General features: G+C 43.6%; 1 protein-coding gene across 1 annotated transcript in view; it reads left to right on the top strand.

Annotated features, from left to right (window-relative positions):
- LOC132666666 (uncharacterized) overlaps positions 1–16,268 on the top strand; it is a 612,017-nt gene that overhangs the window by 60,405 nt on the left and 535,344 nt on the right. Inside the window, exon 3 of the mRNA XM_078446589.2 lies at positions 7,520–7,633. Coding sequence (XP_078302715.1) covers positions 7,543–7,633 — 91 coding nt within the window. The 5' untranslated portion in view covers positions 7,520–7,542. The remainder of the gene's footprint in view (positions 1–7,519; positions 7,634–16,268) is intronic.

Here is a 16,268-nt window from a genome sequence, read left to right as displayed (position 1 = left end):
TGCCAGTACCATACTGTCCTGATGATTACAGCTTTGTACTGTATCTTGAAGTCCGGGATTGTCATGCCTCCTGCTTTGGTTTTCTTTTTCCTATGAGGACTTTTTGAAAGGAAGGGATCTTCACCCCAGGAAGAAATCCACACACTCACATAAGATTGTTTTGTTCATTCAGTTTCAATTGTGGATTCATCCCTGAACTCTTGGTTGTGAGTCCTTTGTTCTGAAACATCAAAAGTCATTTTGAATAGACTTGGCTTTGTGCACTGGCTATTTGTGTGGTCCCCAGAGAACAGGGACCCGTTGGTGTTGCACCTGTGTTTTTGAGGTTGTATGAAACAGTAGGAGATCTGGACATTTCTAGATTTCATGGGTGTGCACTATGGGCCACACTTTATAGAGAAAGAACTTGATTTGGAGAGTGTGTATCATAGCGATAATGGATTAGTGAGAAATGGGGCCAGAGAAATATTAGCGTAATTCCTTGCTTAGTGGTTTTTTTCTTGGCTTGGAACATACACTAAACATGGAGATATACACTACCAAATGCAGTGAAAAACACTGGTAAATATTTACAACCACACTGGACTCTGAGAATAAAGGACAGAGGGAGCCTGGAAGGAAGGGACCATGTCCCAGTGATGTGTGTTCAGGGAGCTCCTATATGTGATCACGTATGGGATCTGGGAATCGAAGAGGCCAGGCCTCATTAGACATCTCCTGGGAGATGAGTGTTGGATTGTTGCATCATCTTGAGTCTTACTGGATTTAAGCTATTTTCCCCCATGGTGTCCCAACCATAAACCACCCAGCACAGGAGGAATACCCAGAAGTGGTTTGAGACCTCCCTGCTCTCCTTTGTCCTCAGGGAGGAAGGGGCCCTTTCACTCCTCAGTTTCTCACCTGCCATTGAGAGATACAGCAAGATCTAGAATAAATTCTCTACAACCTTGGTCTTAAAGGAGCCAACACTGTCACCTTAGGCCACACACATGTACCCCCCTACTAGCGATATGTACTAAATGGCCCCAAACAACAACAACACTTGACTTCATCCCCTTGTAAACTCCACTAATCCCTTGTTTCTACTCCTATGACATCTATACATCACGCCTTATTGTCACCTTAGTTCAGACACCAGACTGAACAGCTCTTAAATAAGGTGAGGGGTCTTTTCTAGCCCAACTCAGTAGTCCTTTTACTACCAAGGCAAGCCAAGCATGTTGCTGGTATTCAGCAAATAGTTGCTGAGCAAATCTTAAAAAGGCCAGAGCTAGTGTCCCGTAAAATCTCTAAACATTCCCGTCTGAATTGCTTCCAACTCCTGATCAAGTTGGAACAGTGATTCAAGGTGATGTTGTCAGAGACTGCACCCTTTACTTGCTGTTTTGACGATTCGTTTTGAAATTTACCCTAAACCTACACGGCAAGTAATCTGTAGTATTGGCATTTTGGGTTTCCCATCGATGATTATGATGCATAGCATCATACCGGTCATATTCTGGTAATTTTATTGCGTGGCTTCAGTTGTGAGGCAGGGATGAAACAGATTCATTCATTAAATTCATTGACTATCATATGCTAGGGATTATTTCATAAGCCAAGATGTAAACATGGACAAGATGTGGTTATCTGCTTATAAGCAGCTTTCATGTTGGCAGGGGAGATAGATACGTGAGGGGTCTTTTGCAGTGTCTAATGTGTTAAGTGACCTCACAGAGGAAGGGAGAGAAAGGACCAAAGAATAATTGATTTTGCCCGGGACTGGGGAGTATGTGCCAGGTACAAGGACAGGGTGCAGAATGAGACAGGAATGGCAACTTCCAAGCAGAGGAAGAGACTGTGCAAAGCTCAGAGGAAGGTGTGGAGATCTCGGAGTAGTGTGCCTGGAGTGTAGGGTGCCAGGATCGGCTGGCAGTGACATGGAGATGTGTAGACGCTCTAGAAGGGTGTTTATGCCTCCGTGCAGAGTAGTTTGGATTTTCCCTTGTGGGCACTGGGTGCTTTTGAATGGGTGAAAGCAGGGTCTGAGTACCACTTTTTTTTTTATAGTAAATATCTACACGCAGATCTCAGTTCTTGTCTGAGGTAAATGGTAAGCGGGGACCATCACTGGCCAACACACTATCCGCTCCAAGAAATTATCAGGGAGGCTTAAAGAAAATTCAGTGTAGGGCATGGTGACTGTCTCCACATTAGCACACGATCTTTTCAGAAAGTGAGGGGCTCCTCCTGAGTATAAGTTTGTGTATTTGTTTGCTTAGAATTAAGGGAAACAAAGGCGAACTTGAAGTGCTTCTCATTTAAGCAGTTTGACTCTGGGATCTGAGAAAGACCAGTGTTGTAATCCTGCTCCTTTTAAATTGGCTTCACACAGGACTGATGTCAGAAGAGTAGTAGCCAGTGCTGTAGGGGCCCCTGAGTGGCTCGGTTGGTTAAGCGGCCGGACTTCAGCTCAGGTCATGATCTCTCGGTTCGTGGGTTCGAGCCCCGTGTTGGGCTCTGTGCTGACATCTCAGAGCCTGGAGTCTGCTTGGGATTCTGTGTCTCCCTCTCTCTCTCTCTGCCCCTCCCCTGCTTACGCTCTGTCTCTCTCTCTCAAAAATAAATAAACATTAAAAAAAAAAAAAAAAAGAGTAGTAGCCAGTGGTGTGAGTAAAGTAGGAGCAACAGGAAACATTTAAAATACTGGATCTAGGTTGTTTGCTGCTAGGTGGGGTAAGAAAACCACTTAGACCCAGTATAACCTGTATAACTGGATTTACCTGTTCTGGCCCCCTTGTCAGTGTCTGGCAAGTAGTTTTAATAAAAACAACTCAATTTTGTTAGATACCTACTAGCATTGTTGCCCTGCTCATTCGTTTATCCAATAAGAAATATTTATTGAACACCTACCAAGTGCTGGTCTGAGAGGTTACATTTTAGGAAACTTTGGAAAAAGAGGGCATCTTTGTAGCCCGTTTCTAGGAAAAGGCTTCCGGTGGAGGTTTCCGGGACCGTTTGAGTGAGGACTTTGGCACTATTTAATTATTTAATTAATTCAAGAGATGTTGATCGTGGTCCCTCACAGTGTGCCAGGCCCTAGCTGGGCATTGGCGTTGGGAATTTGATGTTGAACTCTGTAGACTCAGCCCTTGTCTTCACAGAGTTTGCATGCTAGGGGGATGTATACAAACAGCCCCAGCGTGGGAGTGCAGCATGGAGGGTAAGTACAGGGAGAGTATGTCGGGTGGGTTATTCATCCCCGACTTCGAGAAAAGGCTTCTTGGAGAAAGTGGTATCTAAGCAGAGACCTGATGAAGAGTAAGAGGAAATCGAAGCAAGGGACAGGAGGGCCGTTGATGGTGCAGGAGGGTGTGCCGAAGCCCAGGGTGAGTGTGTGTGTGTGTGTGCATGTGTGTGCACATGCTTCACCTGGCTGTGCTATGAGGTGTGGGGTGGCAGGAGAGAGGTGGGCGTTGCACAGAGCCTGACCGCGCTCCGGGCTCCGTTCAGATGTTGGGGGTTCGCTGTCATGCCAGTAGGAGATCTGCTTCCCAGAAAGGTCAGGGTAGCCTGTGTGTCGAGAGAGGATGGGTGAACTTGAAGACTCACCAGGACAGACCTTGCCCTGATCGGGTTGGCAGATACCAGTGACCCAATCAGGGGCAGGGCCATAGGACCACTGAGCCCTGGCTGGGCTGGGAGGGCATGTAGGGAGTAGGATTTAAATAGGACTTGGGGGGGCCTGGGTGGTTCAGCTTCTGACTCTTGATTTCAGCTGTGGTCCTGATCTCACGGTTTCCCGAGACTGAGCCAGCCATCAGGCTCTGTGCTGACGGTGTGGAACCTGCTTGGAATTCTCTCTCTCTCTCTCTCTCTCTCTCTCTCTCTCTCTCTCTCTCTCTCTCTCGTTGCCCCTCCCCCACTCTGGATCTCTCCATGTCTCTCAAAAAAAAAAAAAAGAAAAAAAACTTAAAAAAATTGCAGCGCCTGGGTGGCTCAGTCAGTTAAGCGTCCAACTTCGGCTCAGGTCATGATCTCACGGTTTGTGGGTTCGAGCCCCACATCCGGCTCTGTGCCGACAGCTCAGAGCCTGGAGCCTGCTTCAGATTCTGTGTCTCCTTCTCTCTCTCTCTCTCTCTCTGCCCCTCCCCCACTTGTGCTTGCTCTCTCTCTCTCTCTCTCTCAAAAATAAATTAAAACATTAAAAACAATTTTTTTTTTAATTTTTTTTTTTTTTTAACATTTATTTATTTTTGAGACAGAGAGAGACAGAGCATGAACGGGGGAGGGGCAGAGAGAGAGAGGGAGACACAGAATCGGAAGCAGGCTCCAGGCTCTGAGCCATCAGCCCAGAGCCTGACGCGGGGCTCGAACTCATGGACCGTGAGATCGTGACCTGAGCTGAAGTCAGACGCTTAACCGACTGAGCCACCCAGGCGCCCCTAAAAACAATTTTTTAAAAAAATAAATAGGACTTGGCGGCTGACTGGAGGTGGGGATCGTGAGCAGTTCCAGGAAGAGGACCCTGTTCTACCCACTAGGAAACACAATCCTGATCTGTGGAGTGGGCATAATTTTCAGGGTAATCCAAAAAGAATGAAAGCAAAGTCATCTAAGAAATCTTTGCTCTCTTGGTAGCTCAGCCAGGGGACAGATGCACCGGGGAAAGGAAAGGAATAAATTCAGAAGGGTGACTGCTCCAAGTTTGATTTTTTCTCCCTGCTTTTGAATTTCAAGGCCAGTCGAATATGCCTCATTAGTTTGAGGGAGACTGTGATCCTATAATCTGTTTCATTTTCAGAGAACTAGAGAGATGTGCACTTCTTTGGAGAAGGTGATTTTTGTAGCCTTTGAATAAAAGTAGTTTCAATTCCACCTTTACCTGAAAATCAATGGTGTCTGGTGTTTATCAGAAGTCAGTCAACACCCTTATGTCCCAGGTCACCAGCACTCATATTTTTATGCCAGTCCCTGTGAGCTAAATAATCTCTAATGGTCCCCAACTGCTAGGATTTCAAGCCCTCATTCTCTTGGATCTTCAATTTTTTTTTTTAATTAAGAAAAAAAAAAAAAAAAAAAAAAACTCTTCCAGAAAAGCACATTTGATTTGTTGCTGAATTAAGGTTTTTCTCCTTCTGAACGTGTCCTGTAGGTCATTAATGGAAAAATGTAGTCCATGATGCTGCACGGTTTGCCCTTTTTAGTTTGATATGTTTTAAATATAAAATATAAAAATTGTCAACACTCTGTTAAAAGAATGTATAGCTGGAATTTTAATTTGATTATCTATCCCAATTTTCTCAGGCTTTCACAGGCAAAGGCTTGTTTGAACAGCTGTACTCCTGTAAATCTCAGTAACAAATGAATGAGGAATGATTTTGTGTAGCAAGTCAGATGAAAGGGACTTCCTAAGAAAGACAGATCATTAAGAGAAGGAAGAAAAACTAGCAAATATTTGAGCAATTTGGCAATGATTAAAAAATAAAGCAGTTTACTCTAATAATTCTTTTCTAATCTTAAAATATGCTGTCATTAGTAGAGAAAACTCCTTATTTTATTTAGGTTTTAATATTGGGTGGAAATGAAATTTAAAACTAGAGTCAGCAGCAAAGGGGAAATGCTAAACACTGAGATGCATAAAAAATAGGCATGTAGTCCGTTTTCTATTATCTGTCATTTTCTGCCATCTTTTTACGTGTTGTGTGCTGGGGTTGGGGGGATGGGGGGGCAGGGGGACTGTGAAATCTGTCTGCCTCCAATCACAAAGAGATCCAATTAACATGTGAATAGATATTTGAAAGAGGTATGGGATAGAAAGCCTTTTGGCTTTCAACATCTTACCTACTGGATAGATTTGAAAGCATAAAATAAAGCTAAAGTAAATTCGGGGAAACATTGATTCACCCAACTGAATAAACAACTTACTGAATTTGCTAATCTAATTAATCAAATTCTGCTTTTCCTTCCAAAGTAGGTTCACAGGCAGTAAAATAAATTAAGTCAACATTTTTTTTTTTTTTTTTTTTTTTTTACCCTCCACTTACTAAAAATAAGCTTTCTTTCCCTGGGTAAATCGGTCATTTAAATTCCCAAGGCTATGCTCCCGCCATCCACTGGCAGGAAGCAATTGTATGGATGTAAAATCGTTTCTCTGCAGATTGCAGAGCTTGGGTTCTGAGTATTGTATCTCAGTTCTACCACCTTGACTGATGAACAGAGTATATATTTACTGAAGTTACTTTTAGACATAAATAGCCTATGGATGATGTTGATTTGCAGATATGGGAGCCTATGACTTACAGGTATATCTTTTATGAAGCTTAGAACTGTAATGATGGTGGGAAATGATGACTTTGGGGGCAAAAAACTTCTGGAAAATTAAGGGTATGTAAAATTTGAAAACAGAAGTAATTGTGACAATTTAGAGACCAAAGTGGTAAAAATATTTCAGTTTCGGTGGTCTGCAGCGCTGGGACTTCATGTTGAGTTTCCCTAACTCCAAACCACTAGAGTAAGATTGTTTCGGGTTGCTTGTAGCTTAAACTACAGTGTAACAACTTTATACATACACACATTCACATAGATACAGTATACAAGGGAGATGAAGGACAAAGTGAGCAGACAAGAATGAAAAGCTTGCCAAGTGGTGAATGAGAAGCGCTCCGCAAGTTAGATAAAATACAGTGTGTGGATATTCTAGGTAACAAGTGTGAGTCATCAGTTGGTTTCTTTTGTTTTATTTTTTAATTTTTAAATGTTTATTTATCTTTGAGAGAGAGAGAGAGAGAGAGAAAGAGAGAGGGACAGAGTGCTAATGGGGGATTGGCAGAGAGAGAGGGAGACCCAGGATTGGAAGCAAATTCCAGGCTTTGAGCTGTCAGCACAGAGTCCGATGCGGGGCTCGAACCCACGCACCGTGGGATCATGATCTGAACTGAAGTCGGATGCTTAACCGACTGAGCCACCCTGGCACCCCTTTTTGTTTGTTTTTTAACTGCATGATACCAGGATGCGGAAATAAGAAGACTGCAGATGAGAATGGAGAGGGAGAACACCGTTCACATTAAAGTTCTGTCTACACTTAACGGCATTTCCTTGCCTTCGTCATGAACGGGCACGCTTCCAAGGGAGGGTCTCAGTGGAAAGTGCTCCCAGATGACTTAATGCCACCAGCCCTAGTCACCTTGCTGGTGTCCTCCCCTTGAGGATCAAAGAATCCCTCAGGACTGCCTTCCCCCACATTTCCTTCTCTGATGGACCTATTCCCATTCTTTGCAGTCTCATTCACCCTAGGATATCGTGCTCAAAACTCACTTATATGCTCAACTAATCTTAATTAAAATGTAAGGGAAGATTAGGGCATGATCAAATGAAGTTCTGAATATACTTGAATAGTCAGGCAACAGTTTAATGGATTAAACAGTTCTTGGAACGGCTTCCCTTTCTGACAGTAAGTCTTAGTGGTGCTGTCATTTCTTAATACCCTCTTCTACTTCTACTTTCGTGTGTTGGCTGAACGTTCTCTTTTAACTTACAGATAATTTTGCTCTCTGGAAACTCATGCCCACCTCTTTGACTTCGGGTCAAAATTGCTTTCCTCACACTTGTAAAACATTAGAATGTCCTTCCGCGGTGGGCTGTCGAATGTCATGTAAGTTACTACTTTTTTTTTTTTTTTCCAGAATGTGATGGGTTTTCACGTGTGGATTTGGTTGTGTAGATAGCCTAACTAGATTGCTCTCTAAGAATTCGCATCGTAATCTATCAGGTTTTCCTTGACATTCACATTGGGGAGCGATCTGGCCAGATGCAGGTGAAGATGATGAACGTTACCTTGTTTTAATTGGGATGGCCAAGTCACCCTTAAAAACTCACCGATTTTCCACTGACCTTTACCCCACCCCCTCCTCCCCAGGGTCATGTGTTAGAAACTACCTGTGTTAGTCCTTGTGAAGCATTAAGCAGAGTGTCTAGGGGTACGTCTAAATATTAGCTGTCACTACTATTATTTTCAATATTTACAGTAAAAAGATTTATTTTTATATTTCATTCTATTTTTATTTTATCATAAAACTATTTTTATATGGGGCACCTGGGTGGCTCAGTCGGTTGAGCGTCCGACTTCGGCTCAGGTCACGATCTCGCGGTTCGTGAGTTCAAGCCCCGCGTCAGGCTCTGGGCCGATGGCTCTGGGCCGATGGCTCAGAGCCTGGAGCCTGCTTCCGATTCTGTGTCTCCCTCTCTCTCTGCCCCTCCCCCATTCATGCTCTGTCTCTCTCTCTGTCCCAAAAATAAATAAACGTTGAAAAAAAAATTTGTTTAAAAAAAACAAAAAACAAAAAACTTTTTATATTTTCTGTGCTCTTATGTGGCAACTCGTACATCATACATATATTCCAGTAACCATAAAAATTTTATTTTTTAAATTTTTAAAAAAATGTTTATTTTTGGGAGAGAGAACACGGGAAGGGCAGAGGCAGAGACAGAGAGAGAGACAGAGAATCCGAAGCGGGCTCTGTGCTGACAGCAGAGAGCCTCTCGTGGGGCTCGAACCCATGCACTGTGAGATCATGATCTGAGCTGAAGTCGGATGCTTAACTGACTGAGCCACCCAGGCACCCGTGAAAAATTTATGTCTTAAAAAGGTTTTATTTCTTGCCTACGGTGTTTCAGGCACTGGTGCTAGATTCTGCAGATAACAAAGATAACTAAGGTAACGTCTCTGTCCTTTGGAAACTGATGGTCTACCTTTGATAAAAATGTTTCATGCTGTAATGTGCTCATTTACGTCTTCTCAGTTGTGAGTTCATTTGAGGTCAAAATCACGGGGGCCAAAAAAATTCACGTCACCTTACCCTGAAATAGTCTAGGATCAGAAAGATAAATCGCAAAGTCCTTTGCATTGATAAAGCTACTTTTATTTCCAAATTTTTACTAGCACTTAGCACAGTAACTTAATAAATCCAGCTATTATTACCAGGCCATTTATTTTCACTATGGCTCTTTGCATGACTTTTCATTGAAGAATATGTTTTTAGTGAGGAGGCCCCAAAGGGATAGAGCATCATGCTAAAAGGTTGACCGTTGCTGAGTTTTCCCACCTTTTTTTTTTTTTTTTTTTTTTTTTTAATTTTAGGAAGAGAGAGAGACAGTGTGTGAGTGGAGAAACGGGCACAGGGAGAGAGACTGAGAATCTCCAGCAGGCTTCACGCTCAGGGTGGAACCTGATGCGGGGCTCAATCTCAGGAACCATGAGATCATGACCTGAGCCAAAATCAGGAGTCAGACGCTCAACGGACTGAGCCCCCCAGGTGCTCCCCTAACCAGTTTTATTAAGATATAGTTGACATTACAATATCATATAGATTTAAGGTGTGTAACATAATGATCTGATAGAGGCATATATTGCAAAATGATTACTACGATAAGTTTAGTGAACATCCATCACCTCGTATAGCTTTTTTTTTTTTATGACAAATTACTTTAAATTTTTTTTTTTTTTTAACGTTTATTTATTTTTGAGACAGAGAGAGACAGAGCATGAACGGGGGAGGGGCAGAGAGAGAGGGAGACACAGAATCGGAAGCAGGCTCCAGGCTCCGAGCCATCAGCCCAGAGCCCGACGCGGGGCTCAAACTCACGGACCGCGAGATCGTGACCTGAGCTGAAGTCGGACGCTTAATCGACTGAGCCACCCAGGTGCCCAATGACAAATTACTTTAAAAGTATTGTATTCAGTTCTGGACCCATTTGGGAATATTGGTAGCTGAAGCATGTTGACATTCCTGTTTACGCTTTAGGAGACGGTACCAAAGCAATTGTAACCATTGTTACCATTATCCCGATATCCCCCTACCATCAGCACCTACTGTTATATAGAGCCCCCACATTGCTTGGCTCATTTGACCTTTGCAACAATTCTATGAGACATGGAGGGCAGCAGATTCTTCTCTGTTTTATGGACGGAGACAACCTTCCTGGATAATAATGATTTCCCTAAGATCATGAAAGGAGTATCTAGCATCGGGGCTCAAATCCTAGTTTCTTCGGTTCACATCCATTGTGTTCACCACTAGACTTTTATGGCTGGAATATTACCTAGACAGGTGAAGATCCCGGGACTATTTCAGCGTGGAAAAAGATGACTGCTATCTTTCCATGCCTGAAAGCCTATTCTGTAAATGGGGCATTGATCTTACTTGAAATTTCTAAGGGTGTAACTTTCAATGTGTGTTACTTACGTCTACATGTATTTTGGCTTCATAAAGAAATTCATTTGTGATCTGCAAGGCCACAGGGGGAAAATCTCCTGCCACACCCATGTGCTCTGGCCTCTGCTCACCTATCGGCTCCATTTCATTAAGTTCTCCCCAGCCCCATTCAGGACTCATTGGTTTTCTTTTCTACCGCAGGACCTTTGCAGTGCTAGGCCCTCTGCCTAGAAGGCCATTCCCCCTTTCCCCATAGCTCTGCTTAGTTGAATCTTACAGATCCTTTAGGACTCATCCTTACAGTTTCTTGCCCAGAAAAGACTTCCCGAAAAGAATGAATGTTGCGTAACCACCTCAGTAAACGAGTCAGGGTTCCTGAGTGTAAGCAACAGAACGGGACTCCTAGCAGAAGTGGTTTGTTGAAAGGATATCGGGCAGTTCGCGGGAGAGAGCCCTTTTGGGAGGGCTGAAGACCTAGGCACATCGCGAAGTTTTCGGGAGCGGTGTCCAAAACCATGCCAGAGAAATGGCCCGGAGGGTGCCGGCTGCCACATGTTCTGGCCCACCGAGCGCTAGGTGCCGGGGTCTACACCACTGCCAGGAAGTCTGCTGCGTCGCAGGAGTGGTGCCGCTCGGCCCCGGGGGCTCCGCCCTGCAGCCAGCCTTGGCCCCCACACCGGGCACCTCGGTTGCCATGACCAGTCAAAGCAAATCCCATGCATACCAGCATGATGCTCACGTGCGAATCCCTGGTTCGCAAGGGTGAATCTCACGGCCGGTGCTCCCGGCACCCTAGCTGCAGAGGAGCCCGGAGAACAGGGCGCCCTAAGTTCAGAAAGCCAGAAATCACCCCGGTACGTTGAGGCTCTCGCAAAGGTGCTCATCGGCCAGAAACTCGACACGCATCTTCGACACTGAGATGCGAGTTCTCATCTGTGTTAGGCACCAGTCATACCGACATCACACTGTTGTTCTAAGGATTATGTGATTTGTGAAATTGCTGAATACACTGTACAGAGAAATGGAAGTATAAAATAATAGCATTCTTTGGCCATGACTTCTATTTTTGGCCAAGACATAAAATGGAACGCTTAAGCAGCTGATTAATCTTCAATTCACTTTGGAGCTTTTTAAAATACGAAGGATATTCTGTTTCCCCAAAAAAAGCATTTTAAATGGTTAGGAGAAGTTGAAAAAGCAAAGCACTTTTTATATCAAAGTGCTTCCTTTATAAATGTATATCATCTCCACATTTTTGTTTGGTAATGGAAACATACAAAGTGATGCCAAACATAGAAATTGTAGTGTAAAAAAATGTGGGTGAGTTTTCAGCTACTCTTGACTTGTTTCTGAATTTTAAGTCTTTGTTCTAATCTAGTTCTTACTCCAGTTTCATGGTGAATACAGCCCTCTTGTTCCAAAACAGACAATGAGCTTATTCAGCCCTCAGTGCCCTCTCTATTTGGATTTTCTGCCATGGCCTTTGGTGACTCTATTGGCAGGATTATTATCTTGGAAAAAAGGTAGACGTGACAGCTGAGTTTTTAGCACAAGTAATAGCAGTTGTGTAAAAGCAAACGTGTACGTAAACGCTTGTCGCGGTTGCCAAATTTGCATTAACGCTAATGTTGTGAGAGTTATTACTCATATGATTCCTGCCTTCCTCTATAGGGAAGCTCCCTCCATAGGAGAAATCAATAACAATGCAATTTCGGAGGAGAAAGAGCCAAGCAGGGTTATTTTCCCATTGGACGGAAATGTTTCTCTGTAGAACATATCAGAATCTTGAGTTATGCTATTTGGTTGGCTTTCTTTTGCGGCAAATATTAAACGCACATAATACGTTGCTAGAAAAAGTAAAACATGACCCAGCTTTGCACTGCCAAAAAATGGGTTATAATTCCTGATTTCTGTCATCATCGAGGTAGCTTTTATTCAGGAATATGGAGAATTCTTTTTTTTTTAATTTATTTTTTAACATTTATTTGTTTTTGAGAGAGTGAGCGGAGGAGGGGCAGAGAGAGAGGGAGACACAGAATCCGAAGCAGGCTCCAGGCTCTGAGCTGTCAGCACAGAGCCCAATGGGGGGCTTGAACTCACGAACCATGAGATCATGACCTGAGCCGAAGTCAGACGCTGAGCCGACTGAGCCACCCAGGCGCCCTAGGAATATGGAGAATTCCAAGATAAGTGCTTTCAGACACCTTCTTCCATAAGTGATGCTTCATTCGACGTCAAGCTGTGTCCTAGATTACTGAGTTTCTCATGTTGAATTTGGAAGATTTTCCTCTCAACTTGCACGCTCCGCGTCTTCCTCCTCAACCCTGTAATACTTACCTGCACGCATGCACACACTCACAATACTCATTTACGCTTAACCTCAATGGGACATTTGCTTAAGACATATCCTGACGTTGGGTTTTAGTAAAGGTCTTGGCCCAGAAGTAGAGGTTACCTTATGAGTGCCACACGGTCAACAGAGCTCGCTCGAGGTAAACAGTAAAGTAGGCGACAGTAAGTGTTGGGGATTCAGAATGTATTTCAATTATGTGGGTAAGTATTTATGTGATCTGGGAATATCTTCCAGCTGTAAAAATTCTACTTCCGTCTCTCAAAATACATCCTGAGCGTAAGGGAGTTTTCTGTTGGTTGGGGAAGGGAAATGAGGCACACCGGGGGAGGGGGGGCAGGAAACGGACTATTCTGAGCGAGAGATCTTTGCTTTAATTGGTGATGTTGCAAGTGACTCTCCAAAGGGTTCTCAGGTGACCGAGTGGGTGTATCGCCATTGCCTTTTACTTTATTGACTCACCAAATTCTTAGATTACTCACTACCTCTTGATATCGACAAACCATGAAATTCTTAGAGAACCTGTTCAGTAGCGCCTCAGAGAATTATCTTGTTAATAAACTCCACGTTATTTGGAATTCAAGTTTAATTAAAAGGGAGAAGTAAATGATTATGTAAAGATTTTTCCTCGTTTATCTCCTTTTATTGTCTCTTTGCCTTTTCTCTAAACTCAAAGATAGATTGTATTTCAAATCCGCGTTTGCAAGGTGAATTTTTGCAGCATCTGTTGTGATACCTATTCTGTCGTTAGCTCTTGAACTGAATAAATTTTTTTTTTTTTAAATTAGAAAGGTTAAGAAGGTGTTCTGTAGTAGAGTCTGAGGGAGGTAAAAATGAAAAACAAATCTATGTTATCCAGGGATTTTAGTGTCTGAGGATGCTGTTTGAAGATAATGATTGTTTATGGGCTCTTTAAAGCTGTTTTCTTATAAGAGTTGCCAGATAACAGATTCGTTATCCGAGAGTGGTTTGAAAGGCCTTTTGAAATTGCCTGGGTGACAATACTACCTTACGGTCCTTACAAAGCTCCTTTGAAGTTGGATTTTTATATTGGAAAACCAGAAAATATTTTTCTTTTCTTTTACTAAACAGAAAGTGATACACGGACCAGAGGGTTTAGTAAAATGGTATAGAAGAAATACACTGGTTATTTTTCCTGATCGACTCGGCTCTTCATCTCGGCCGTTGTGGGTTGCAGGGTGTTTCTGAATTCGGATTCTTAGCATGACACGCACGATGCTTTTTGTAAATTGTATGTAGGTATCAAGAACACGCTGTCAGGCCTCACGGTTTGAGGGCCTCCGCGTCTCCCCTTGGACGGGAAGCCTGCCGCTCCCAGGCTTGGCTGTTCAGAGAGCTTTGGATTGAGATGAACGTTGTAGGTCACGGGACGTTCCCGCACAGCCTTTGTTACACACGGTCACACTAAAAGAACGGGGAAAATGGAATGGGCCGTCAGGGGTCAAGGCGAGAAACTTGACGAGGCAGATACTGCGGCTTGGGTTAGCGGGAGTTTATGGGAGCCCGCGTCAGTCCAAGCTCATCTGAGCTCACAAAGGAGATTCACGGTCCACTGCTCTACAAAAGCTCGTTGGGCAGGCACTTTTCTTCCCAACTAGCTTTTAAGTGCCCCTGGGGCTCTCCACCTATTCAGCGAGGCCTCTGGGATTATGAATACATAAGCCTTAATGATTTTGGAGTCCTGAAGGAAGGACCCCAACTAGAGCGTCATCAAAACTCGAAGGAACAAAGTACCCCCAGTACGCTCGGTGCTCGTGAGGAGTGCCGTGCTCAGGTTTTGCAACTGTTGGAGGACATTTTCACGTGGGTAGGACGCTTGGAACTGATGAGACATTTGCATTCGAATGGCGGAACCAGCCTCGTGTGACAGCTACACCTCCCGAGAGCGGCGGAAATGCTTTTAGTTTTCAGGGTTTGGCAGAAAGTATACAAGGCGTTTGATGAATACGCAAGCTGGTTATTTCGAGCATTGTGGACCTTCTGTCTTCCCGTAGTGAGCAGCTCTAAATATTATGCGGCCCCCCCCCCTTCTCAGTTTTGTGTTTCAAAATACAAATTGTGATTATTAGGAATATATTGAGTCTCTGGGTCTACACTTCAACTGTTCTAAGCACTGTTTGATATCATCCGAGTCCGACTCAAAATCCCTTCGTGAGAGAATAGAAACAATCATCTGAAATTTGTGATAATAGGATTTAACCTGTAGTGTCGGATTCCCTCTTCCCTTCAGTTTTTATCCAGTTTTTAATTGCCCACTGGATGATTTATTTTAGAATTGGCCTACTTTTTTTTTTTTTTTTTTTGGGCTTCAGCCCCTGTGGGCAAATGTAAATTTGCAGCTGAATTAGCAAACCGGGGAATCTCTGTGTAAGTTAATCACTACAATAGGGAATCAAGTAGCTGATTTCTCTCCTTTTCTAGATTGGCTGTGTATGGAAGGTGGCACAGCTAGGACTGGAAAAGTAGTGGGGGGGTGGGATTTGTGGGGACTTGAGTGACTTTACATTGTTTTCCTAATATGAAAGGAACGTATGGTTGTTCTAGAAAACACAGAAAAGTAAAAGGAAGAGAGGAAAACCCATCGTCACTCAGAGTTTGTTAGGTGAACGTTATGACGTCCTTTATTTAAGATTCTTCTTAGGATTTTTGAAAAATTTTATGTGTAGGAAGTGTGCGTATATTTCTGTCATAAAGACTAATAGACTACCAACCCGTGCACCCACCATCCAGCTTTAACCCGTCTTGTTTTATCCACATCCTTGCTTGGGCCCCAGATGCAGTCTTTCCCATTTCAGTTCAAGTTTGTCTCTCAAAATAAAACATGTTATTGTGATTATTATAAACGCATCAAGTCCAGATATATATATTCTTTTTTATTAAAAATTTTCAATGTTTGTTCATTAAACATAGACTCCGAAGCAGGCTCCAGGCTCTGAGATGTCAGCACAGAGTCCAACGCGGGGCTTGAACCCACGAACCGCGAGATCATGACCTGAGCCGAAGTCGGATGCTTAACCGACTGAGCCACCCAGGTGCCCCAATATATATATATATATTTAATATATATTTTTAGAAGTTTATTTTATTTATTTTGAGGGGGGTGAGGGGCAGAGAGAGAGAGGGAGAGACAGAATTCCATGCTCAGTGTGCATGCAGCCTGATGTGGGGCTCGAATTCATGAACTGTGAGATCATGACCTGAGCTGAAATCCAGATTCCGTCACTGAACCGACTGAGCCACCCAGGCACCCCAAGTCTCAATATGTTTTAAATAATTCAGGATCCTGGCTTTTGCGTCTGTCATTTTCTTGCATTCCTTTCTAGTTCGGCCCCACACCTGTGGGTATTCCTAAATAATACATTGTTTTGTATGTTTTCAGTGTTTAGATAAGTGGAACCGTGTTTTAGTTCTTCTTCGCCACTTACTTTCTTGCGATTAATGATGTCCCCATGCCTTGTGTGTGGTTGTAGCACATTTGTTTTCACTACTCTGTTACTTGGTGGGAATGGACCAGTTTATCCAGTTCCCGTCAGTGGATATTTGGGGTTGGTTGTGTAGCAGATTCTGTCAGTGCCTCGCCTCCGCCCCTTGGATCTTTCTCTCGGCGCTCTCAGCAACTTCCAGATGCTGGTAGTGCCCCTGTGCCTCGGGACTCTTTGCACACGCACGCCTGCGGCAGGAAGGTGTGCTGCCCCAGCAGTGGC

Source organism: Panthera onca, chromosome B2 (genome assembly GCF_046562875.1).
Source record: "Panthera onca isolate mPanOnc1 chromosome B2, mPanOnc1 haplotype 2, whole genome shotgun sequence".
Lineage (NCBI taxonomy): Eukaryota > Metazoa > Chordata > Mammalia > Carnivora > Felidae > Panthera > Panthera onca.
Note: the sequence above shows the minus strand (reverse complement) of the source record. Positions and strands in the feature narration are given on the sequence as shown.